The sequence below is a fragment of the Dromiciops gliroides genome, chromosome 4, assembly GCF_019393635.1.
Source record: "Dromiciops gliroides isolate mDroGli1 chromosome 4, mDroGli1.pri, whole genome shotgun sequence".
NCBI lineage: Eukaryota > Metazoa > Chordata > Mammalia > Microbiotheria > Microbiotheriidae > Dromiciops > Dromiciops gliroides.
The window spans coordinates 399,678,977-399,703,896 of NC_057864.1; the positions used below are offsets into that span (position 1 = coordinate 399,678,977).

Sequence of the window (24,920 nt, forward strand, 5' to 3'; positions counted from 1 at the left end):
AAATGCAATGGGAACTTTTCTTCTGGTCATCCTTTTTTTTTTTTTTTTTTTTTTTTTTTTGGTGGGGCAATGAGGGTTGTGACTTGCCCAGGGTCACACAGCTAGTTAAGTGTCTGAGACTGGACTTGAACTCAGGTCCTCCTGAATCCAGGGCCAGTGCTCTATCCACTGTGCCAGCTAGCTGCCCCCTCTGGTCATCCTTTAAAACAGGGTAAGAGGAAATCCACATGAACCTGTAGTTGGAAGATCAGAAAGATGCCGTAGATCAGAAAGAATTGGAAGATTAGTGTCTCCCTAAGGATTTTTTAAAATAGGCCAGATACTGAACACATTTGGATCGTCTAGGTTGTAAAGCCAAGGAAATGGACTGGCCGGTTGACATCTTACAGTAACTTCCAACCTTCTGCCCTTAGGACAAAATTAAATAGAAGAGAAAATAGATTTTATAGACTTAACTGGCTTTCTAATGGGTGACTTGACTTTTGTGGTGAACAGAAAAATGTGTCTTGATCCCTGTGTTCCTAGTAGGCAACCATCTTTTGTCAGCGGCCACCTACCCTTCATCAAAGTTTACGCTATTATAAAGAAAATGTACATTTTACATAAATGTAGTCAAGCAACACTTTGTTATGGTAGTAAAGAACTGGAAGTAAAATGATTGCCCACTGACTAAGAAATAGCAAACTGACATGATAGAATGAATAAATAAAAACCTTTTTTTAAGCATTGCTTGTATTTTCAACCACTGCTAATAAATTCAAGGGATACAAATAGAAAAGCAAAACAGTCTTTACTTTGAAGAATTTCACCTTCTATCAGGGACACATGACACCTATAGAAGGGTTCAGCTAGAGGGGTAGATGGCAGTATTTAGAGTGGACATCCTTACAGTAGATGGTAAGACCATCCATTCTGTCCATTAGTGGAGTGTTATTTTGCAATAATGACAAAAATGAGGAATTTGGAGAAACACAAAAATATGTATAAACTGATGCATATTGAAATAAGCACAGCCATTACTATGAATTTTACTTACAATAGTGTAAATTTTAAAACCACTAAAAAGCAAGCTGTACCTTTGAGTAAGTATGAAAATAGTCTTAGTCCCAGAGAACAGGGAATTTATGCAAAAACAGAATATTGTATAGGTTTTCAGGAGTGGACATTGTATCAATTGTTTTTGTTCAACTCTTTGTAGGAAGGGAAAGGAGAGTTGTGGGTAGTGGGGTTGATCAATTTTTTAAAAGGCATCATTTTGCAAAGAGAAAGTGGGAGTTCTGTCAGAAGCAACAAAATATGGATGAAGCATATAAATCCTATGAAATGAATCAAATTATTTGGGCCATTTTAGAATATAAGTGCAGAAATTTCAGTAGCAGGTAACCCTCCTTGAGTCTTTGTTTTGGCCCCCATATTCTAGCTGACTTCTTAAGATGCATTTCTTGTTAGGTGAACACTTGATTACAAAATATAATTATGAAGTCAAATTAAGCATTCTACCTTCTCTCACTGGTCTGTGTATGTGTGCATACTGTGAGAGAACAAGGAAACAATGGGGTCCTTCACACTTGTTTGTGTATCTACATATTATAAGTGTTGTCTGCAAGATTGCTACAGAAAATCTTAATGGAATGCTTAAAGCAATGTGATGATTTTCTTGTGCGGCTTGTAACAATTTCATAATTTTACAATCATATCATGTAGAATCATATATTTAGAACTGGGAGGGATCTTATGGAGGGGTAGGCAGTATGGTATACCTAGATGGAGTGCTGGGCTTGGGAATGGGACTGGAGTTCAGATGTAGCCTTTAGGTGTGACCCTTTGTAAGTCACTTCATCTTTGAGTGCCTGATGAACCCAGAGGTGAGAATTTATCAGTTAAATCCTTCACAGTGACGGAGTTCTGACCTGTATAAGTTGCAGAAATTTCCTAACCTGGACAACATTACAGACCCTTGGAAGTGTAGGATGGTAGAATTAAAAGAGGTATTAGAGATTGTCCTGTGCAGGACTCCTTTCTAAAGCATCTCTGAAAAGCAGGTGTCACATCTCAGCTTGAAATGGTATCCCAACTTTGGACAGCTCTGAGGTTCATCAGGGATTTCTTGTCTACTCTTCAAGCTTCTCAAGATTCTTTTGGATACCTATTCTATCATCCAACATAAGAACTGTCTCAGCTTTTGTCATCTTCCAGTTTAAATAAGATGCCAACTGCTAACCCAGGCAGCTAAATGGCACAGTTAATAGAGAGGACCAGACCAAGAGTCAGGAAGACTTATCTTTTTGAGTTTGAATCTGGCCCCACACACTAGCTGTGTGACCCTGGGCAAGTCACTTAATCAATCCTGTTTGCCTCAGTTTCCTCATCTGTCAAATGAGCTGGAGAAGGAAATGGCAAACCACTCCAGTATCTCTGCCAAGAAAACCCCCAATGGAGTCATGAAAAGACAGAAACCACTAAAAATGACTAAACTGCTAAAAGTGATAGAATTGTAGCAGAGAGCACTAGATGCCCCCACCCCATCTTAGCATTGGTTCATTAATCAACACCCTTTTGGTATAGCAATTCAGTCATCTAGAAATATACCTCACTATAATCATTCAACCCTCATTTCTCCTTCTTTTCTACAAAAGTATCCTAAGAGACTCTGTCATTTTTCTGGCTGAAATCCAGATATGCTGCATATACATACCAGTCATTAACTCAGTGGGAAAAAAAGAATTGGGTTCTGTTGAATTTGTGGCATACCTATTAACACGCAAGAAACCATTCTAAGCCCTTAGGATACAGTAATAATAGCTAATGTCAGTATAACCCTTCATTTTATCCTCACAACAGCCCTCAGATGTCAGTACTATTATTCCCATTTTACAGATAAGGAAACTGAGGCAGACTAAAGTTAAATGACTTTCCCATGGTCACACAGCTAATAAGTGTCTGAAGTTGGATTTAAATTCAGGCCTTCCCTGATTCCAGACCCGGGGCTTTTTTCCACTACACCATCTAGCCGCCTCATACAAAAATGAATAAGATTCCATTGCCAAGATGCATATGATCTAATTGTTGTTCAGTCATCTTTCAGCAGTGTCTGATTCTTCATGCCCCCGTGATCTAATTACCTGGGATAAAATATATATCCAACGATAAATAAAGCGAAAGTGAATGAAAGAGAAATAAAGGAGATATTTAAGAGTTTGAAAAAAGGGAGAAGATCAACTTTAGGCTGGGGAGATGAGGGAAGACTTCATAGGAAGAAATGGCATTTGAATTCAGCCTAGGAGGGTATTGTTTGCATTTAGGTTTTTAGCTGGTGAAAATGTTGGGGGCGGGCATGGGGTGTGGCAGTAGCAAAGGCACAGAGGAAGGAAAGTATTTGTTGGCCCTAAATGAGTACAATCTGCTTTTCTAAGCAGGTTTCAGTGAGGACCCACATAGGATCATAGATTAAGAGCTAGAAAGAGATCTTTAAAGGTCATCAGGATCATATAGCTAGTGAGTGTCTGTGGCAGGATTTAAACCCAAGTCTTCTTGATTCCTAAGTCCAGCACCCTATACTATGCCACACTGCTTACAAGCCATCTGTTTAGTAATATACTGGAGACTTTTTAGGTCATATTATAGTTTACATTTGAAGGAATGTTATCACCATTAACTTTTTTTTTTCTTTTTTTGGCGGGGCAATGAGAGTTAAGCGACTTGCCCAGGGTCACACAGCTAGTAAGTGTCAAGTGTCTGAGGCTAGATTTGAACTCAGGTCCTCCTGAATCCAAGGCTGGTGCTTTATCCACTGCACCCACCTAGGTGCCCTGCCAACATTAACTTTTAAGTGAAGAGGCTAAAGATGCAGAATGGTCAAATCTATATCCCTCTGTGCTGTTGCTACCACTGGCTAAATGGATGCCCTGGGAACAAACAGGACAAAGTCTTTGCAATTACTCCTTTACATTATAATGTTCTTATTTCTAGGAATGGAAAACCGGGAAAAGGAAGGCTGAGAAAGACGAGCTGGTGGGTGTTATGATATTTTCAACCATGGAACCAGAAGCCCCAGACCTGGACTTGATAGAAATGTAAGCCACACTATCTTAGTTTCCATCTCTGTCTCCTTTTTCCCTTCCCATGGGATGGCAATCTAGACCAAGTTGATAAAGACCTGAATTCAAACTGGGTGAAGAGCTTCTGTGAAATGGGTTAGGAAATTAGTCCATATTTAATCAGTTAGGAGGGACATGGTCATAACTGACATTTGTATAGTTCTTTAAGAGTGACACGGCACTTCTCATTTGATCCATTTTCCTCCCCCTTTTTTTTGGTTTTTAATACATATAAGGAAACTGAGACTTATATGTCCCATGTCATCCTCCCGTACTCATTTTAAATCCAGTAATAATGGTGGTGGTGGTGGTGAGTGGCAGGGCCTAGAAAGTAAATCCAGGTATTCGGACTCCAAATGCAATGTTCTCTCTTCATATACCTGAAGGGCTTGGCCCAGTTGACCTCAGAGTGTGCTAGAGCCAGCTAAAACCTGAACCCCGTTGTTAAATTTTCAGCATGAGCATTTACACCTTAAAAATGGACAAGTGCTTTAAATCAGGACTTGATTATGTTCTCATTGGTTGTCTAGACTGGAGGGCAACAAACTGTGGTCAGCAGGCCAGTGAGCTAAGAATGTAAATGAAAGTGTTCTGTAAATTCATAAACCTATAAATAAAATTTTACTGTCTTTAGAAATGTAAAAACTTAGCTCACTAATACAAAAACAGGTCTGCCTTGTGGTCTGGACTTTAAAATGATGGAGCATTTAAGTGATGAAGAAAATGTTAATAATTCCAATTAAATTTAAAAGTGTGTAATGTGGAGCAGCTAGGTAGCCCAGTGGATAAAGCACCAGCCCTGAATTCAGGAAGACCCGAGTTCAAATCGGGCCTCAAACACTTGACACTTACTAGCTGTGTGACACTGGGCACCCAGTTCCCCTCCAAAAAAAGAAAATAAAAATAAATAAAAGCTTGTAATATATACCCTTTTTTGTGATAGCAAGGTGTTAAACAATTTACACCTGCACATCACCACTTCAAGGGTTCTTTTTTCCCCAAGGGTTCTTATAATTATGACTTGAGTCTACAGAGGCAACATAGACTTCAGTTTCCTTATGTGTAAAAAAGGGGAAATTGGACTAAATTAATTAAATGAAATTATATAAGTAAATAAGGTAGCTAGGTGACACAGTGAATAGAGCACTGTCCCTGGAGTCAAGAGGACTTGAGTTCAATTCTAGCCTCAGCCACGTATTAGCTGTGTGACCCTGGGCAAGTCACTTAACCACAATTGCCTCAAAAACAAACAAACAAAAATAATATTTGGAACCATAAGGTTGAAAACCTTGAAGCTCTGTATACAAATTAGTTATCAGGAGAGAGGTGGTGGTGGTAATATTTTGGTGTGTCTCTCAGCTCTAAAATCTCATGACCCCATGTGAACCAAATTCCTGACTCCTTTCACAAAGGTTATATATACATAGTTTGAATTCATGTCAACATCAACTTGGTCTAAATTACCAAGCTAAGGTAGATCTTAAAGTATAAAGAGATCACCTTAGGTTTGGGGTTGGGGAGGGGGACTGAATTTGAGGCGGGAATAGGGCTTCAAATCTGGGTTTTGCCACTTATTGTGTGACCCTGGGCAAGTCATTTAACTTCTTGAGGCTCAGTTTTTTCATTTGTAAAATGAAGGGGTTGGACTAGGTGTGAGGTCTAGTCTGTCCTCTACCACAGAATTTCATGATCATGGTAAATTTTACAGGGAAAAGACAAGCTGACTTTGTTCCTATCTCTGATCTGTCACCATCACTCTGTCATTTTCCTCTTTAAAGTTTGATGCTTAAATGACTGGTTTTCTAAAAGGATTATAAAAATGTGTGACCCTGGTCAAGTCACTTAACCCTCATAACCCCGCCAAAAAAAGGAAAGGAAAAATAAAAATAAAAATGATGAAACAAAGTATTATAGAACCAACAGACAGTTGCTTTATCTTCACCAGTACCAAAACCTGTTGGCATATTTGCTTTAAAAGAAGCAACCCTGAAGCTCTTTTTCTTCCCTTATACTTTATAAGAGCTTGTAAAAAGTACCTTATCTCCTCTAGAAAATATAATAGCTAGTATTTATATAGTACATTCAGGTTTGTAAAGGGCTTTACAAATATTTATCCCTACAACAACCCTGAGAGGTGGGTGTTGGTATCCCCATTTTACAGATGAGAAGACTGAGGTTAAGTGACTTGCCCAGGGTCACACAGCTAGGAAATGTCTGAGGCTAGATTTGAGCTCAGGTCTTCGTGACCCTGAGGTTCAACACTATCTGTTTTGTATGAAAAAAGCAAAGAAATCTTAGAGTCTTGAGTGTTACACTCTCAGGGGACAGTGAGTGGTCTATTCAGAATTGTTCTCTTTTGACAATAACTTAAACCAGCCACAAGATATGACTCATTTACAGTTATGACAGATTGGGTTGTGTTGATTTCATAGAATTTCATCTTAAAGAAACATTAAACCATCTTACCTCTGGGTTAGCCTTAGCTATCAAATTTATAGGTGATGGAAAGAACAAGATCTGAATAAAAAGTGGGAATGTTATGATTTGGCTAAGTGAGCTAAAGATGCAGATAGATTTCTTTGGGAATTTAACCCTTAATGTTTTCTTCATACCATTAAAGCAAAAATCACGTGTGCCTCTTGTGAAACTAGGTCTTACATTCAATTTTAAAGTAGTAATATTTTGTTTGTTTTGGTTTTTTTAGTGAGGCAGTTGGAGTTAAGTGACTTGCCCAGGGTCACACAGCTAGTAAGTGTTCAGTGTCTGAGGCAGGATTTGAACTCAGGTACTCCTGATTCCAGGGCCAGTGCTCTATCCACTGTGCCACCTAGCTGCCCCAGTGATATATTTTTTATGTACTTTATGCCATATGTAAGCCTAAGTGGTAAGCAATGCTTTAATAAGGTGATTTTTTTTAATGTGCCTTAAATTTACATGATGCTTTTTTTGGAAGCAGCCTAGAATTGACCTACCTTGTTCATCTTTCCAGCTTCTTCAGAAGTTCTCATTTTCAGATAGGGAATGCACAGCAGAAAAATGGCTAAGGTAGGGTCACATGGTTGAATGGATGAAAGCCCAGATTTATGTCATCATCTAAAAATCATTGCCTATATATACATTCCTAAATTCACAAATATTTGAGCTTCAACTTTGTGCTAAATCATACTGAAGACTGCAATGTGTATAACCTTGACTGCAAGTGAGTTTGGAGATGACATCTGGGCTTGCCATGTCAGGAGGCAAAGATTATGGACGGCCAAGTTCCCATCATTGGAGTTCAATCATCTGCTTTGTGGATTGGTCCCTTCCTCTCAATGTCTGCTAATTCCCCACTCCACTACATTTCTGCAGAAGATAGAAAACAAAGATTCAAATTTTTCCATTTAAGATAGTGATTCTAGATTATGATATCACTTCCCCATCAGCACTGAAACTGATTAGGTTCTTCTTTTGACCACTTCAAAAAAAACAAGTCTTTTTCTGACTCTGTATTATTTCTGTTGTATAATTCAGTAAACAGTGTATATGCCCACCAGCAGCTACATCTGCAAATAGTAGATAATCACTTACTTAGTAGGGATTGATATCTTAGGAAATTACTACTAGAATGAGCAATTGAAGAATTTTAATAAATGCATTGAATGAATGACCAATGTATATCTTTTGTTATACATATATGTTGCTGTTATAGTGAATAATTGAGAGGGGACTCTTGGCTTTGGTGAAGGGGTAGACTGGATGATGGGTAATAAATATTTATTCCCCATTAGAGAGAGGCTATCAGACCCCAAACAGAAAGTTAGTGGATATTTTTCCACTAATTTGTCCAGCTGTTTGGCACAATTAGCAGGTGTCAGTCATTGTTTAAACACAACCAGGAGCCTTCCCGTCTAATCAAACTTTGAGTGGTTGTCTTTGCTTCACAGAGAACAGAAATGCGAGGCTGTTGGCAAGTTCACCAAAGCCATGGATGATGGTGTGAAGGAGCTGCTAACAGTGGGACAAGAACATTGGAAGCGGTGTACAGGACGTAGGTCTCCCTCTGGGCATTTATTGACCATTAATTTGTTATTGTTGTTGTTGTTGTCTTGAATTTTTGCCACATTAATGAACTCATTATGCCTAAAAAGTTAGGTAAGTCAACTCACGAGTAGTTAAAGTTTGAAATGGTGGTGCATTGAATAACCTGGAGTCACAAAGACCCTAATTCAAATCCTGCTCCAGACACTTGCGACCTGTGTGACCCTGTGCAAGTCACTTAACCTCTGTCTACCTTGGTTTCCTTGTCTGTAAAATGGGGATAATAGCATCTATCTCCCAGAGTTATTGTGAGGCTAAAATGAGAATATTTGTAAATCAAATGAGATCTATAAAAGTGTCTCACACAGTGTCCAAAATAGTAGGTGGTGGTGGTGGTGGTGGTGGTGGTGGTGGTTAACCTGACAACTTAGAGCCTTTCCCAGCAGCAGACAATTAAAATTGTAGTCAGTAACTCTAAAACAGGGTTATTTCTTCTTAAGTGTAAAATGGGAATAGCACGGCTCTCTCATAGGCTTGCTTTGAGGTCCAAAGGAGATAAACATATATAAAGCAAAACTTGCAAAAAATTACATCTATTGTTACAGTTTAACACCTAAGACTGGCTAGACACTCCTTGAGAACAGGGTTGGGGGGACTCTTTTTTACATGTGTAACAATAGGATTTGCTCAGAATGCCCAGAATAACTTAAAAATTACCTACTCTAACTTTGGGTGGTATAGACAGACAATTTAAATTGCTGATGCCCTTTATGACAAGTAATTGTTGCATTGTATACTTTTTTTTTTAATCTAACCCACAAAATACTGAAGGAGCAATTTTGTGAAAACTGGAAAACTAAACCTCAGACATTTTAAAATTCTGAACCACCAAAGAAATATATAATTGTTTTTAGGGTAGTAAATGGATTCTCTTTTTTTTGTGTGTGGTGAGGCAATTGGGGTTAAGTGACTTGCCCAGGGTTACACAGCTAGTAAGTGTTAAGTGTCTGAGGCTGGATTTGAACTCAGGTCCTCCTGAATCCTGGGCCGGTGCTTTATCCACTGCACCGCCTAGCTGCCCCTAAATGGATTCTTAATATCCTGTATTTCTTGTTGGTTTTTTTGGGGTTTTTTTGCAGGGCAATGGGGGTTAAGTGACTTGCCCAGGGTCACACAACTAGTAAGTGTCAAGTGTCTGAGGCCGGATTTGAACTCAGGCAGTCTTGAATCCAGGCCGGTGCTTTATCCACTGCGCCACCTAGCCGCCCCCAATATCCTGTATTTCTTTAAAAACTGACACATCTATTTATTTAAATTTAATTTTTTTTTTGGCAGGGCAATGGGGGTTAACTGACTTGCCCAGGGTCACATAGCTAGTGTCAAGTATCTGAGACCGGATTTGAACTCAGGTCTTCCTGAATCCAGGGCCAGTGCTTTATCCACTGTACCACCTAGCTGCCCCCCTGACACATCTATTTATTATGACCATGCCCTCTCTGCTTTTTGTGGTGTGTGTTTGGTTTTTAATCAAGTGATTTTAGATAAATGAGAGAATTTACACAATGCATTTTTTCCCCCTGGATCTCCCTGCATGTGCTTGGCTCTATTTCTGCAATTTCTAGAAATAGCCTGAAAAGGTAATATTACTACTAATAATAATAGCTAGCAGTAATAAAACTTCTGCACTGGTACTTTGCATATAAAGTAGATAAGTATGAGCATAATTCTAGAAGAAGCTAGATGTCCCTCCTCTTTTCCCCAACCAGAGGAAACGACTCAAGGAGGGGAAGGGCAGTGAGAAAATAGGCAGCTCTAGTAATAATAACCATGTAGTCTAATTACTACCTCAGGCCTAGATTTATATGCAAGTCACCCCATTGAAAATGAGCTCTTGTCAGCTACCACCAAGCTGGGAACAATGGCGGCCAGATCAGACCATTAGCTTGGCCTCCTTAGAGGAAAGTTGACCTTTCTCCCCAATATTTAGGCTGACCTATTGACATGGGCCTCCCAAGGTTTAAAGGTAAAACTGGAAATGCAGCTTCCAGTGCAGCAGACTGATGCAGTAAGGCTAACATAGATTGTGTGTTACAAAGGCATGTATTGTAAAGGAATACCGGTTGTATTCTTAACTAGATGAGTATATTGATAATTTGTTGTTACTTTGGTACTCAACACAAGACCAAGTTGGGTCATCTTTTGTCTGTTTTTATTAAAAGAGAAAGAAATTTTTTAAAAAATTAAAAGGTTTGTAGATGTGGGTTCTTTCCAAAACTAAGATAAATCAGAGAAATATTCCCCAAAAAAGTAGATACTATGGAATGTTATAGATTATATATTATTAAATTAAATTATATATTTTCAGCTTGCTTTTGTGTGTTGTCTTCTCCTATTAGATTGGAAACTTCTTGAGGGCAGGGAATGTCTTTCTTTTTCATATTTGTATACTCTGCTCTAAGCACAGTTCCTGGCACATAGTAGGCACTTATTTTTGTTTTTTGTTTTTGTTTTTGTTTTTTAGTGAGGCAATTGGGGTTAAGTGACTTGCCCAGGGTCACACAGCTAGTAAGTGTTAAGTGTCTGAGGCCGGATTTGAACTCAGGTACTCCTGACTCCAGGTCCGGTGCCCTATCCACTGCACCACCTAGCTGCCCCTCATAGTAGGCACTTATTAAATGTTTTCTGACTGACTGATGGCTAATAATAGCACAAATGAGATCTTTTTTTAATATTGAAAAGAGGTAACACATTGCATTTGTGGTGTACTTACTGCTATTTCAAGGCTCTTTCAAATAGTCACATTTTATCAGAAAGAAAAAATCACTTAGGATTTGCTGACAAGCCAGCTGCCCCTGCCGGAGGGACATCTGTCAGAAGTAATGACAGCTTTGCTTCTGTCCCATGGCAAAGAGAATCTAATGATGTATTCTGAATATAGAAGTTAAGTCTGAAAAGTCGTGTCAGCAAGTGTTAAAATCTAAAAAAAAAACAATAACAACATCCATGCTTTTGGCCATAATAAATAACTTATAGACAAAAGAAAATATTTTTACAAAAAAAAACTACTGTGTGGCAGTGCACCCACCGTTCCCTGAACCATAAAAGCCCATCCTTGTTTGAGGCAGGTAGTACAAGTATATCCCATTTTATATAGATGACAACAAAGCCGAGGTTTAGAGAGATTAGTTGACTTGTCTAGGGTTGCACAGCTGAAGGAAAGTAGTAGGTATCTCGCTACTCCCTGGGGTTCAGCTCTTAGCCCCATCATTCCCCTACTCCTGAAACAAATTAGACAAAAGGTCTGTGAGTCACCCACCAAAGTCTGCAGGCAGCAATATCTGTGGATATCAGGGATTCTGAGAATTTTATTTGTGGTGAAACAGTCAAAATACACATGCACACACAAGCACACAGATGGAGAGACTGGAAGCAGAATAGCACCCCCTCTTACCTGCCATTTCTCCCAAGTATTTTGTCTATTCGGGTATTGCTCCTTCTCTCCTCCATCCATCCTCCCCACCCTGCACTCCCACTTGCCTGGACAGAATTCAGAATTCTGTGTTCTTGTAAAGGAAGTAAAGGGCAACCCAAGAATCTTAGTGAACTTTTAGACCATTAAAGCTTAAAACTACATAGACTTTTTGAGACACCCCGTACTTGGAATGGCCAACACTAATTGCTTAGGCAGTGACATCAAAGGTCCAGTTAAACTATTGAATTCTAATTTGTCCTTTATAAACCCTTTTGTGTCCTCTTCTGAAAAAGAGTATGGTATGTGAATGATTGCATCAGATTTGGGAAATGAATGACGAGAGAGAAAAGGTAAAAATATACCATTTCATTGGCCAAATCTGATGTAATCATCTATATATGTGTATGTAGATGTAGATGCTTATATGTATGGCAGCCTAACAAGCTTGTATTTAAGATATTTATTTCTTTGGTGATAAATACAAGACCCACACTGAAGCCATGCCATGCTTGTGAAATACATGGCCAATATCATGCTCAGTTCCAGATGGTGGAACCAGAGTCCTAAAAAGAAAATGTGATGCATCTAATCAGATTTATTTAGTTGCAACCCAGATCCCCTGATTGCTACAGTCTACACTTTTTAGTCTGGTTTGTCCATCTCATAGTTTTGCCAAGTATTTGACTGTGTTAGAGGTGGCCCATAAGAGAGAGTTCTGGCCCTAGAGTCAGGAAACCCTGTGTTCAAATCCAGCCTCAGACACTTACTAGCTGGTCAGGTTGTTTATTGTCTGTTCACCTCAGTATTCTAACCTATAAAATGGAGATAATAATAGCAAACATTTCCCAGGGTAGTTATAAGGGTAAAATTATAGTTAAATGCTTTGCAAGCCTTTAAGTACTATATAAATGCTAACTTTTGTTGTTCTTATTCTGTCGTGTCTGTCGTGTCTGATTCATTGTGACCATGTGGACCATAGCATAGTACTGTCCATGGGTGGGTTTTTGTTTTTTTTGGTTTTGGGGGGTTTTTTTGGCAAAGATACTGGATTGGTTTGCTGTTTCCTTCTCCAGTAGATTAAGAGTAAATAATTTGCTACTAAGTGTCTGAGATCAGATTTGAGCTCAGGTCTTCCTGACTCCAGGCCAAGCACTCACTCTGTCCATTGAGCCTCCTAGCTGCTCCAAAAGCTAACTAGCTATTAATAAGTATTAACGTGAATTTTCAAATGTGAATACTGTTGTTGTTTTTCTTCTCTGAGGCAAGAGATCAACTGTGGGAATATGCAGATAAATGGGAAAGTCCATTAAATGTTGTTTTGCACTGAGTTCTTTCAAATCTATTGAATTTGAAAGAACTTTGAATTTTCAGATCTGTTGCAATCAGAGCATAGGAGTTTGAGAACAGGAAAGTGCCTTGGAGATCAGAGTCCAACTTTCTCACTTAATAGAGAAAGTCAAACCCCGAAGAAGTCAGAGACTTGCCCAGGTTACACAGGTAATCAGTGTCAGAGGCAGGACTTAAATAAAGGTCTTCCTGCCTCCAAGCCTGGCACACTATGAACTAGCCATGCAAACTTCACTAGGCAAGGTGGCCTGATCAAGGTCACACTGCTAGGGAGTGAGAAGTTGTGGTTCCATGATGTGGTTCTATTCAGGCCCAAATCAGAAAAAAATAGTTAAAATGCTTTGCAAACCCTGAAGTGCTGTTCCAATTCTTGTGGCTTTTCTTGTCCATTGTCTTTCTACCAAACCACTTTAGTGTGCCATGATACATTCCTTGTGCCTTCCCAGCAACTAATCTGCCATGCAGTGGCAATATTAAAATACAAACAGCAACCCATTGTAGGTAAATGTAATAGCTAAAGAGTGAGAAAATTATTAAACAGAAAAAAGATATGGGTGTTATATTGACTAACATAAGTTGCTTTGAATATAGATCATAGTTGGGATAAGTTTTTATCTGCAGAAGATTAACTAATCATTATTTCTTTTCTTTTCTTAGCATTGCCCAAGGAATATCAGAAGATAGGAAAAGCCTTGCAGTGTTTAGCAACTGTATTCAGTTCTAGTGGCTACCAAGGTACATCTTTTAATGTATTTGTGTATAAACGGAGACATATGTGGTATCATAGAATCTAAATTGGGACCTCAGACCATCATCTAATCCAGTATTCTCCGAAGGGGAAGCCGTGGTCTAGTCCCAAGGAGTTTGTGATCAGCTGATCAAGGGGTGGGGGAATGGGTCCTGTCCTGCCCTCCTCCTGACAGCTAGTTAGGGCTTTGTTCCCAGTACAACCACATCTACTTTTATCCCTCAAAATTCCTAATCTATAGTGTCCCACCCCCCACACATCTGTTGTGCAAGGTCCCAACCTTACCCCCTTTTGAATTGGGTGTTGGCAGGGCACCTGGATACCTATGGGTGGGGCATCTGCACAGATACTATTAGCAAAATTTTCATACCCATCCCCTGACCTCAATCACTTGATAACTATGACAGGCATGCCTCGGACCAAAGAGTAGGCGCTGTGCTCTGGGAGAGTGACGTCGATTAAAAGCTCTGCCCCTCTCCACTGGTGTAGTCTATAAACCAGAACTCCCCTCTAGTATCTCCAGCAAGTCTTCAGTTGCTTGTCCAATACCTAGCATCTTTGTTATAAAACTTTCCACAGGATCTGGACCTCAAACAAGAATCTTATCCTTGAACGTCTTTGTGACTACGGCTTAAACTGGCTAACATAGTCACAGTAAGAATCTTTGAAAATATCAGCATCCTATTTCATTGTGTTTTATGAAAAATAGAGACATGGAGAATCTAAATGATGAAAGATTGGAGGGAGGAGAGCAGTTTGAAAGGGGGTGTAATTTGTGCTCTGCTAGTTTACCTTCCTTTAGTTGCTCCTGGATCCATCTCTTTTGTGTTTTGTTGAATTAAGTCCATGGCACTTGGCATGGTAGAACACAACTATAATCTTTGCTTCCGAGGGAGACTGAGGTTGATAGATTGTATTGGAGCTAATAAGTGCTTTGTCTCTGCAAATAAGTTACTGCTTTTCATTGCATATTTACTTCATTTTGTTCCTTTTCGTTTTATGCTATGGAACATATTTGTTTTGTTCTTTGACTGATTTTATGAGGGCTGTGAACTCCCAGTGAGAAATGTCCCTTACCCCAATACAGATTGCCACCTTCTCTGTAATATATAGTCTAGAGAGTGGCCAGGGCCACTGACAGTTCAGTGATTTGACAGATCACATAGCCAGTGGCAAACCAGGTCTTCCTAAACCAGCATCTTAGCTCTTTAGCCAGTGTACCATGCTGCCTCTGATACAAGAGACAAATACTAAAAATCGATCTGTTTAAATATATAAATGTCTGGTATAAATAACATTTTCTTTCTACTATCCAGCTGTGTCAGATTTCTGAACATTTAGAAAGTGAGTCATGGGAGCACTTAGCTGGGCTTACAGATTCTAATCTCCACCTCTTAGGACCTACCAAAATTCAGTTAAGTTCAGCCAGTGTGTTTGTGCCCTCTGTGCCAGGCTCAGAGGTGATTTGGAAGTCCAGTGACTTGGGTTGGTTTCTTGACTTTGCCTTCCCACCTGTTTGATGTTGGACATGTTCTAAAACCTGGTTTCCTCATCTAGAAAATGAAGGTGTTGGATCAGATGTCTTCCATAGTCCCTTCCTTTAGGGAACTTATACTGGGGATGGGGATGACAAAAGGAGAGCAAGAAATGGGGCTTTTACAAAGGGCAATAAAGCTGTGCATACCCTTTGACCCAGCAATACCACTTTTAGGTCTTTTGCCCAAAGAAATCATGGAAGGGGGAAAGGGACCTACATGTACAACAATATTTGTTACGTGGTAGCAAGGAATTGGAAGTTGAGGGGGTGCCCATCAATTGGGGAATGGCTGGACAAGTTGTGGTATATGAATACAATGGAATACTATTGTGCTGTAAGAAATGATGAGCAGGAAGAGTTCAGAGAAACCTGGAGGGTCTTACGTGAGCTGATGATGAGTGAGATGAGCAGAACCAGAAGAACATTGTACACAGTATCATCAACATTGAGTGTTGACCTACTGTGATGGACTATATTCTTCTCACCAATGCAATGGTACAGAAGAGCTCCAGGGAACTCATGATAGAAGAGGATCTCCAAATCCAAGGAAAAAAAAGAAAGAAAGAACTGTGGAGTATAGATGCTGATTGAACCATATTATTTCTTTTGTTTTGGGTGCTGTTCTTTTTTTCTTTCTATTTTGAGGTTTTGCATCACTGCTCTGATTTTTTCTCTTGTAACAGGATTAATGCAGAAATAGGAGTAATGTTATTATGTGTATATATATGTGTGTATATATATATCTATATGTATATGTATAGAGATATATAGATATAACCTATATCAGATTACCTGCTGTCTAGGGGAGGGGGGAGGGAGGGGAGGGAGGGAGAAAAATCTGAAATTGTAAAGCATGTATAAACAAAAGTTGAGAACTATCTTTACATGTAACGGAAAAAATAAAATACCTCATACATTAAAAAAAAAAAAAGAAATGGGGCTTTTAGAAAGTGGACCTTTAAGTGTGGAGGAGTTATGGAAAAACTGGACAGGAAATTATTTTATCTCAGGTGATGGGGGGGGCAGGGTGGCACAATCTGTTCAGCTGACCTTAATTGGCAGTTAGCACGTTCCTGTCACGGCCTAATACAGATAACAGTTAACAGAGATGATCCTCAAGCAGAAATCTAATTATATCTACCCACCCTGTCTCCAAGTCACTGGCCTACTTGCAGTTCTCCAAACTCAGCACTTCTTTGCCTTTGACACAGGCTGACTGTGTGATGCCTAACCCACTCACCTCAGAATCTCTAGCTTCTTTCAAGGCTCAGACACCTCCTGTGAGAAGCCTTTTCTGTATGCCCCTCACTAGAAGTCTTTAGATTGAATTTGAATAACCATTTCTCAGCATAAGAACATTTATTCAGGTACAGGTTAGACTAGATGCATTCTCAGATTCCTTCCCATTTTTTTTTTAATGGGGCAAAGGGGGTTAAGTGACTTGCCCAGGGTCACACAGCTAGTGTCAAGTGTCTGAGGCTGGATTTGAACTCAGGTCCTCCTGAATCCAGGACCGGTGCTTTATCCACTGCGCCACCTAGCTGCCCCCCTTCCCATTCTTAAGCTTTTGTAAAGATTTGCACAGGGTTGGGAGGGAGGGAGGGAGGAAGAGCAGACAAGTGGAAAGCAGACTAGCTAATAGATGGAGATGAGGGAAAAGTTGACTCTGCTAATACTGTTTACATGGTCACCAGCATAATGCCGTCCTAATGAATCATAGCAAAGTTACTGTCCTGTCAGTTTTTTCTCAGCTTCCTATGGGAGATTCTGTTCCATTGCCTTACTGCCTCAACATTAAGTCTTATCTATGTTCATAATTACTAATCAGTCATTATCAAATGTCTAAAATATGTGTGACACTATTCGATGTTATAAAATTGCCTCAGACATTAATTATGAAGTATATTGTGTTGATGTGCATTATATCATTTAAGTCATTCAACATAGAAGTATTGTTCAAAAAGCTATTCAGGTAGCCAAGTCGGAAGTCCCCAACATCAAACACTTTGCTCAAATTCTTTTATATTTATTTCTGCAGATATCTAACAATCTTAACAATAGAGATCAGAATCCTTTATCTTTTCTTAGTTCTTTTTGTTGCTTTTAGTCCTGATGTATCATTGAAGTAAATGCAATTGTCTTTTCAGGTGAAACAGACCTCAATGATGCAATTACAGAAGCAGGAAAAACTTATGAAGAAATTGCTAATCTTGTGGCAGAGCAGGTATGAATGTGGCTTGCTTGTTCACATCACAGCATAATTCTAAGCAAAAAGAAGGCCCAGGACACGGTTCCTTGGTGTGTGGTTTACAGGAAGAAAGTTTCCTCTTTTCAGATATTTCCGTTCTTGGGGCAGCTAGGTGCCACAGTGGATAAAGCACTGACCCTGGATTCAGGAGGACCTGAGTTCAAATCCAGCCTCAGACACTTGACACTAGCTGTGTGACCCTGGGCAAGTCACTTTTAACCATCATTGCCCCCCAAAACAAACAAACAAAAAGATATTCTGTTCTTATGAAAACCAAAAGCAAAAAGTTAATTTTAAGAAATCAGACTTTCTTAAATTTGGCTTCCTGGTTTTCAGTAACATCATTATGGTCCTATTTCGTGTAATAGTCTAGAGCAGTGATTGTGCTGGTCTGAGTTAAAGGACGTGGATAATTTTCACTAATAATTACAAATCAGTTCCTTCCCCCTTTGAGAGAATTTGCGTAATCCCATTTCATATAATTTAATCCTCAGTAGCCTCAGTTTCTGCTTGTTTTTTGAAGAAAACCCTGTACAGGAGCATCTTTTCAAGTGTGCTGCTTTTTCAGTTTTAGCTTTTACTTTCTAGGTTCACGAAAGTATTTTCAGATGACTTAGAAAAATGGGAAATTGCTTTATTATTAAAAATACATATGACACATCCTAACATGCACAGTAACTGCTTTTTTTATAAGTTAACTTCTTGTTGTTCAGTCATTTTTCAGTCATGTTTGACCTCTCTGTGGCCCCATTTGGGGTTTTCTTGGCAAAGATTCTGGGGGGTGGTTTGCCATTTCCTTCTCCAGCTCATTTGACAGATAAGAAAACTGAGGCAAAAAGGGTTAAGTGACTTGCCCAGGATCACAGAGCTAGTGTCTAAGGCTAGATTTGAACTCAGGAAGATGAGTCTTCTGACGTTAGGCCCAGCACTCAGATCCACTGAACCCCACCAGACCTCTACCCTTTAGAAAAATCACTTTGTTAGCTTAGTAGGCACTTACTAAATCCTTGTTTGCTTCTTTTCTTCCTACTTTTTAAAGTACTTGTCCTAGTGATTATCATCAGTATTCCTCTGAGAACAGCTCTTAAGGTCCCTGAAAATACATATCTGAGACATAAAAAGAATTGAAATATTTACTTTTATTTAAACCATAAATAGTAGTCCTTTTTCATTTTGTGTCACTCTAAAGTTGCTCATTTTAGAGGCTACTTTAAATGTTTTATTTTTAATTTTTGTGAAATAGTCTATAAAAATAGATTTGCTTCAGTTATTCTTGTAAAAAAATCTAGTTGAACATTTAAAACACAACACCTCAGACTTAATTGTTTTGTAGGCTATGGGTAAAAATGATTTTTTTCTTATTTTATCTGTCACTAATAACCAACATATATATATTTTAGCCAAAGAAAGATCTCCATTTCCTGATGGAATGTAATCATGAATACAAAGGATTCCTTGGCTGCTTCCCTGACATCATTGGTGCTCACAAGGTATCTTGGTCTGGAGTTGACAAAACATTGCTACAAATTTTTTCAAAGATAATGAGTGGAAGATCAACAACTAGTCTTCTTGGTTTAACATTCTTTTATAATGAGTGGGAATGAGAGAGACTGTGTGTGTCTGTGTCTGTGTCTGTGTCTGTGTCTGTGTCTGTGTCTGTGTGTGTTCCTTTTGAAGTAACCTGACATTGCCTGAAACTTTTCTGTCTCTGCAGTAGTGATGATTATGGTGCTATAATGGACAATTTGTTAATGGCTTTTGTGATTCTTTTATTCAGTTAAAAATCCCATTTATAGTCTTGGAATAGTCAAAACCATTTTCTTTTCCTAATGAACTTAAGACAAGTCTCAAAGACAAAAATATAGGCCATTAATAAAAACCAATTACCCAATAGGAAGAGAATGAACCCAATAACCCTGTGCTCATAGGAACACATAAACTACCTGAGTTGTTGGTTCTCAGAGTGCTTCCTCTCAAAATAAAAGCAATATTGGTTTGTCTCTGAAATTAATGAGAGAAGTTTTATGAGTAGAACTTTGATGGTTAACTTTCCCATAAATCTCCCCACTCTTAAGCATTTTTAAATAAAAACAACTCCTATCTATTCCTTTCTCCACTCACATAGCCACAGCCCTAGTTCAGAGCCTCATCACCTCTATTGAGATTAATGCAGCTGCTTTCTAATTGGTATTCTTGTCTCCAGTCTCTTCCCTCTCCAAACCATCCTCCACACAGCTGCCAAATTAATATTCCTAAAGCACAGGATTGATTTTGTTACTCCCCTTCTCAATAAGTTCCAGTGACTGATTCCCTGTTGTCTCTAGGATCAAATACACACTTGCCTTTTTGGTATTTAAAACCTTTCATAACCTCGTTCCATCTCAGAAAATTGACTAATTACACATTCATTTTCATGAACTCTACATCGCAGCTACAATAGTCTACTCACTATTCCCTATCCGTGACAATCAATTTCCTGTCTCCATGCCTTTGCACATACTGTGCCCCCACCCCTGATGCCTACAGTTCATTTCCTCTTTATGTCTTCATAGAATCCCTAACTTCCTTCCAGACTCAGCTCACTTACCACTTCCCTACAATAGACCTGTCTTCATTCTTCTTCCATCTCCAGTTGCTCATTTAGTTTCTCTCTTCCTGTACCTGCTATCATAGCCTAACTATTTTAGAATTTTAGTTTGTCATGGTGGTTTAGGGTCGGTTTGGGGCATTTTTGTTTTTAATGTTGATTAGCAGAGTTTCAACAGTATGGCAGTCAAAGGCTTTAATTGTTTGCCTGTAACCCAGCTTGGCAATTTTGGCATGGTTCTAAATAATTGAAATAGCATGGAGGGAAGAGAAGCCCGTATGAATGCATAGTTTTGCCCAGTTTTGAAGGGCATACTGTAAAACTTGGAATGATTTGGCTTTTAGTAAGAATTTCTATTATCAGAGTAAGAAGTTTGCTTTGTCTGTGGAACAACACATTGCAGAATATCAAATTCCCTTCCTGACTTTTCTGGTTTTGTTAATGTCGTTCTTCCCAGATACCTAAGCCCAAAACTTTAATGCCATCTTTTTAATGCCATCCCGAATGATTCCTTCTCTACCTCTACTCTCACCCCCAACAGAACATACATATCAGCAAGCTACCACATCATCTTTTTAATTTTTTTTAATTATCAAACATTTTCTCCTCTCCATTGAAGAAAAAATAGAACCACAAAACCTTTGTAATAAATACACATAATCAGTGGTGGTAGCCTGTCATGCAGAATGATACACAGTTTGGGACATGGCCAGCATGGGAATTTGTTTTATTTGACTTTTATTTGTTATAAGGATTTTGGGGTGGGGAGAAAATGAATGCTTGATAGTCAAAATAAATAAAATTTATTTTATAAATATGAATTGTCAAGCAAAACAAATTCCCACATTGGTTATATCCAAAAAATGTATGTTTCATTCTTAATGAGTACATCACCTCTGTGAAGCAGGTGAGTAGCATGTTTGTGTGTTGATCAGTCACCTGGGATTGCTCCACACTGTCTCTTCAATCTGGCCTTCTTTTCTATTTATATATAATGCCTCTCTGTGGTTCAGTCCCTCATTTCCTCTCAAGTTGACCATTGCTGTAGACTCCTAATGGATTTCCCCCACCTCCATTCTTTTCACCCTCTGATCCATGCAATACACCACTACCAGATGGATCTTCATAATATAGAGTTCTAATCACATCACTCCACTTCTCAGAAGCCATTGGTTGACTTCCCCATTATTTGATAAGCTGCCAACTGTTTGGTTACTTGGCAGAACAGTGTGGAAATCCCAAGTCTCTGCTTCACTGTATTTTAGAACATGGAAGCCTCTTTCTCATTGAAATGGTGACATATAGAAACCTTTTGTTTTTTCTTGACTTAGCTAATGATGTCCGATTTTGTATTCGACAGGGAGCAATAGAAAAGGTGAAAGAAAGTGATAAATTGGTGGCAACCAGTAAGATCACCCCCCAGGACAAACAAAACATGGTGAAGCGTGTGGGCGTAATGTCGTATGCACTACAAGGTAAATATGAAAACTCTTTGTCTAGTTGTGGTTTATCATCACCAGCTGGTACTCAAGGGAATTGTTTTTAATGTGGAAACTCCCTGTTGGATAGCAGTGAAATTAAAATATAAATAGTAGTGAGCTGAATGACTTTGAAGAACATTGACCGCTGAATCCAAAATGTGAGTTTATCTTTACCTGAGAAGCTTCTGTGTTTCCTATGATCACAAGCATAGTCAGACTCTTTATCACATTTAATCACACTTGGCTGTTCAGCCACAATGGGCAGTTTACTTGAACATAAACTTTTTTTAGTACTTGGTTCTTTTTTTTGGTGGGGTAATGGAGGTTAAGTGACTTGCCCAGGGTCACACAGCTAATGAGTGTCAAGTGTCTGAGGCTGGAGTTGAACTCAAGTTCTCCTACATCCAGGTCCGGTGCTTTATACATTGTACTACCTAGCTGCCCCAAGTACTTGATTCTTTATAGCTAGTGGACATCACCTCTTTAGTTCTCATTGCCAACACTTTTAGCTTTAGCTTTTCACATCTGAGTTAAGTTTGGAAGATCCTGTTGCCACCATAGTCTGGAACCCCCACTTCCCATCTCAGTTCTTCAAGTTCCAGCCCTTTTGTCCTGTGAAATAGATTTTGAGCTGCTCGGAAGCTTAGTTAAGCTGTGAGGGCTAAAGCAAACCAGGGCTGGTTTTCCCAGCAGATAAAGACCAGTTTGTTTGGTATTTCCTATAGAAAGAGTCAGTACAATATTTTAAATTTTATTCTTTTTTAGGATTGTAAATGAGGGGGGCAGCTAGGTAGCACAATGGATAGAGCACTGGCCCTGGATTCAGGAGGACCTGAGTTCAAATCTGTCCTCAGAAACATAACACTTACTAGCTGTGTGACCCTGGGCAAGTCACTTAACCCCAATTGCTTTACCACAAAAAAACCCCACCTAATAATAATAATAATAAAGGGCAGCTAGGTGGTGCAGTGGTTAGAGCACCTTCCCTGGAGTCAGGAGGACCTGAATTCAAATCCAGCTTCATACACTTGACACTTACTAGCTATGTGACCCTGGGCAAAGTCACTTAAACCCAGTTGCCCCACCAAAAAATAAATAAATGGTGAAACTATGTGGTGCAGTGAATAGAGCACCCAGCCCAGAGTCAGGAAGATCTGAGTTCAAATCTGGCTTCAGACACTTACTAGCTGTGTGACCTTGGGCAAACCACTTACCCCTATTTTTCTCATTTTTCCTCATCCATCTGATCAGCTGGAGAAGGAAACGGCAAAGCATTTGAGCACTCTCTTGGTGCTGGTGTTCATATTTTTCAATTAAATTTTATTTATTTTGACTATCAAGCATTCATTCCCTCCCCCCCCCCCAAGAAAAATCCTTGTAACAAATAAGAGTAACTTTGCCAAGAAAACCGAAACGCATCACAAGGAGTTGACACACCTGAAATGACTGAATGATAAGCCCTCCCAGGGTTGTTGGGAGGATCAAACGAGGTGATACTTGTAAAGCAAACCTTAAAGCTCCATATGAACGTTAGTAGCTGTTGCCACCTCTTGTATGTGCCAGGGAGGGGGAAGCCCATATTCTACCAGGGCAGACAACATGGACATGCATAGGTATGGAGAAGACACCTACAAAGGAGAGACGAGATAACCTTGGAGGGGGAGGCACTAGTGTGTCTACATGAGGGACAGCCTTCCTTCAGTGGGGACGTTTGAGCTGGCTCTTGAGCAAAATCAGGTCTTCCAGGAAGTTTCAGAAGTGAGGATACAGACCATTCCTGGCATGGGGGAGAGCCAGTATTAAGGCATGGAGATGGGGAATGAAGCATCATGGGTGAGGAACAGCAAGAAGTCCAATAGGGTCATTGTAGAGCGTGTGCAAGGCATTAATGGAGGAGAAAACTAGAAAGGCAGGAAGGGGCTTTGGATGCCAGACAGAAATGTTTGAGAGGTAATAGGCTTCCAGTGGAGTTTTGAGCAGGTTGCTTGTACGGTCAGACCTCTTTGTTGTTCATTTGTGTCCAACTCTTCATGACTCCATCTGGGATCTTCTTAGCAAAGATGCTGAAGTAATTTGGCTTTTCCTTTTCCAGCTCATGTTTACACATGAAGAAACTAAGGAAAACAGGGTTAAGTGACTTGCCCCCAGGGTCACACAGCTAGAGTGTGTCTAAGGCCAGACTTGAACTCAGGAAAGTGAGTCTTCCTGACTCCAGGCCAGACACCTCTATCCACTGAGCCACCAGACCTTTACACTTTAGGAAAATCACTTTATTAGCTATGGATAGATGCATTAAAGTGAAGAGAGACTTTCGAGGCAGGAAACCAATTAGGCTATTGCAGTAATTCAAGCAAAAGGTGATGAGAACCTATGAACTAGGGAAATATATGAGAGCACAGATAGGGTCATATGTGACAGAACGTAGAGATATGAACAAGATTTGATGGATGGGATACATTGGCTGAAAATGAAGAGTTGGGGAGGGGCAGCTAGGTGGTGCAGTGGATAAAGCACCGGCCCTGGATTCAGGAGGACCTTAGTTCAAATCCGGCCTCAGATACTTGACATTTACTAGCTGTGTGACCCTGGGCAAGTCACTTAACATTCTCACACACACACACACACACACACACACACACACACACACACACAAAATAGAAAATGAAGAGCTGGGGATGGACCCAAGGTAGTGAACTTGGGTGACTGGTCCCTTAAACAGTAGGGAAGTTCAGGGGAGGGATCAGTTTGAAAGAAAAGATAATGAGTTCTCTTTGGGGCATATTGAGCTGGAGATGCCAGTTCAAAATATCTGGAAGTAATTGGTGATGTGGCTCTGGAACTCAGAAGAATGAGCTGGGGCCTAAGCCTCAGTCATCTGCTTAGTGATGCTAATTGAACCTGTGAGAGCTAATGAGATTACCAGAAGGTATAGAGAGAAAAGAGAATCTCGGATGGGGTTTTGAGGCATACACACAGTTAGGGGGAACAATCCAGCCAAGAAGACAGAGAAGCAGCAGTCACATAGGCAGGAGGATAATGAAGAGAGAGCCATGTCATGGAAACCCAGCGAATAGAGTGTCTGGAATAGTCAGCAGTGTCAGATAACTTCAGGAGGTCAGGAAAGGCTTGAGAAAAGGCTGTTAGATTTGGCAACTAAGAGAGCATTGGAGGGGAAGCTAGGTGGTGCAGTGGATAAAGCACCAGCCCTGGAGTCAGGAGGACCTAAGTTCAAATCCAGCCTCAGACACTTGACACTTAACTAGCTTTGTGACCCTAGGCAAGTCACTTAACCCCAATTGCCTCACCAAAAAAAAAAAGTCCCAAAGAGAGCATTGGTAACTAGAGAGAACAGTTTGTCAGGGTGGTCAGTTTCCTATCTCGGA

The 24,920-nt window shown here is 39.7% G+C and overlaps 1 protein-coding gene across 5 annotated transcripts in view; it reads left to right on the plus strand.

The window, feature by feature from the left end:
- The window catches only part of SNX9 (sorting nexin 9), a 136,444-nt gene that overhangs the window by 105,860 nt on the left and 5,664 nt on the right, over positions 1 to 24,920 (plus strand). For all 5 annotated transcript variants that reach the window (XM_043962894.1, XM_043962893.1, XM_043962892.1 and 2 more), the window contains 6 exons: positions 3,970 to 4,073; positions 8,024 to 8,127; positions 13,594 to 13,671; positions 17,369 to 17,445; positions 18,870 to 18,959; positions 21,417 to 21,531. In XM_043962894.1, the coding sequence (XP_043818829.1) occupies positions 3,970 to 4,073; positions 8,024 to 8,127; positions 13,594 to 13,671; positions 17,369 to 17,445; positions 18,870 to 18,959; positions 21,417 to 21,531 (568 nt within the window). The remainder of the gene's footprint in view (positions 1 to 3,969; positions 4,074 to 8,023; positions 8,128 to 13,593; positions 13,672 to 17,368; positions 17,446 to 18,869; positions 18,960 to 21,416; positions 21,532 to 24,920) is intronic.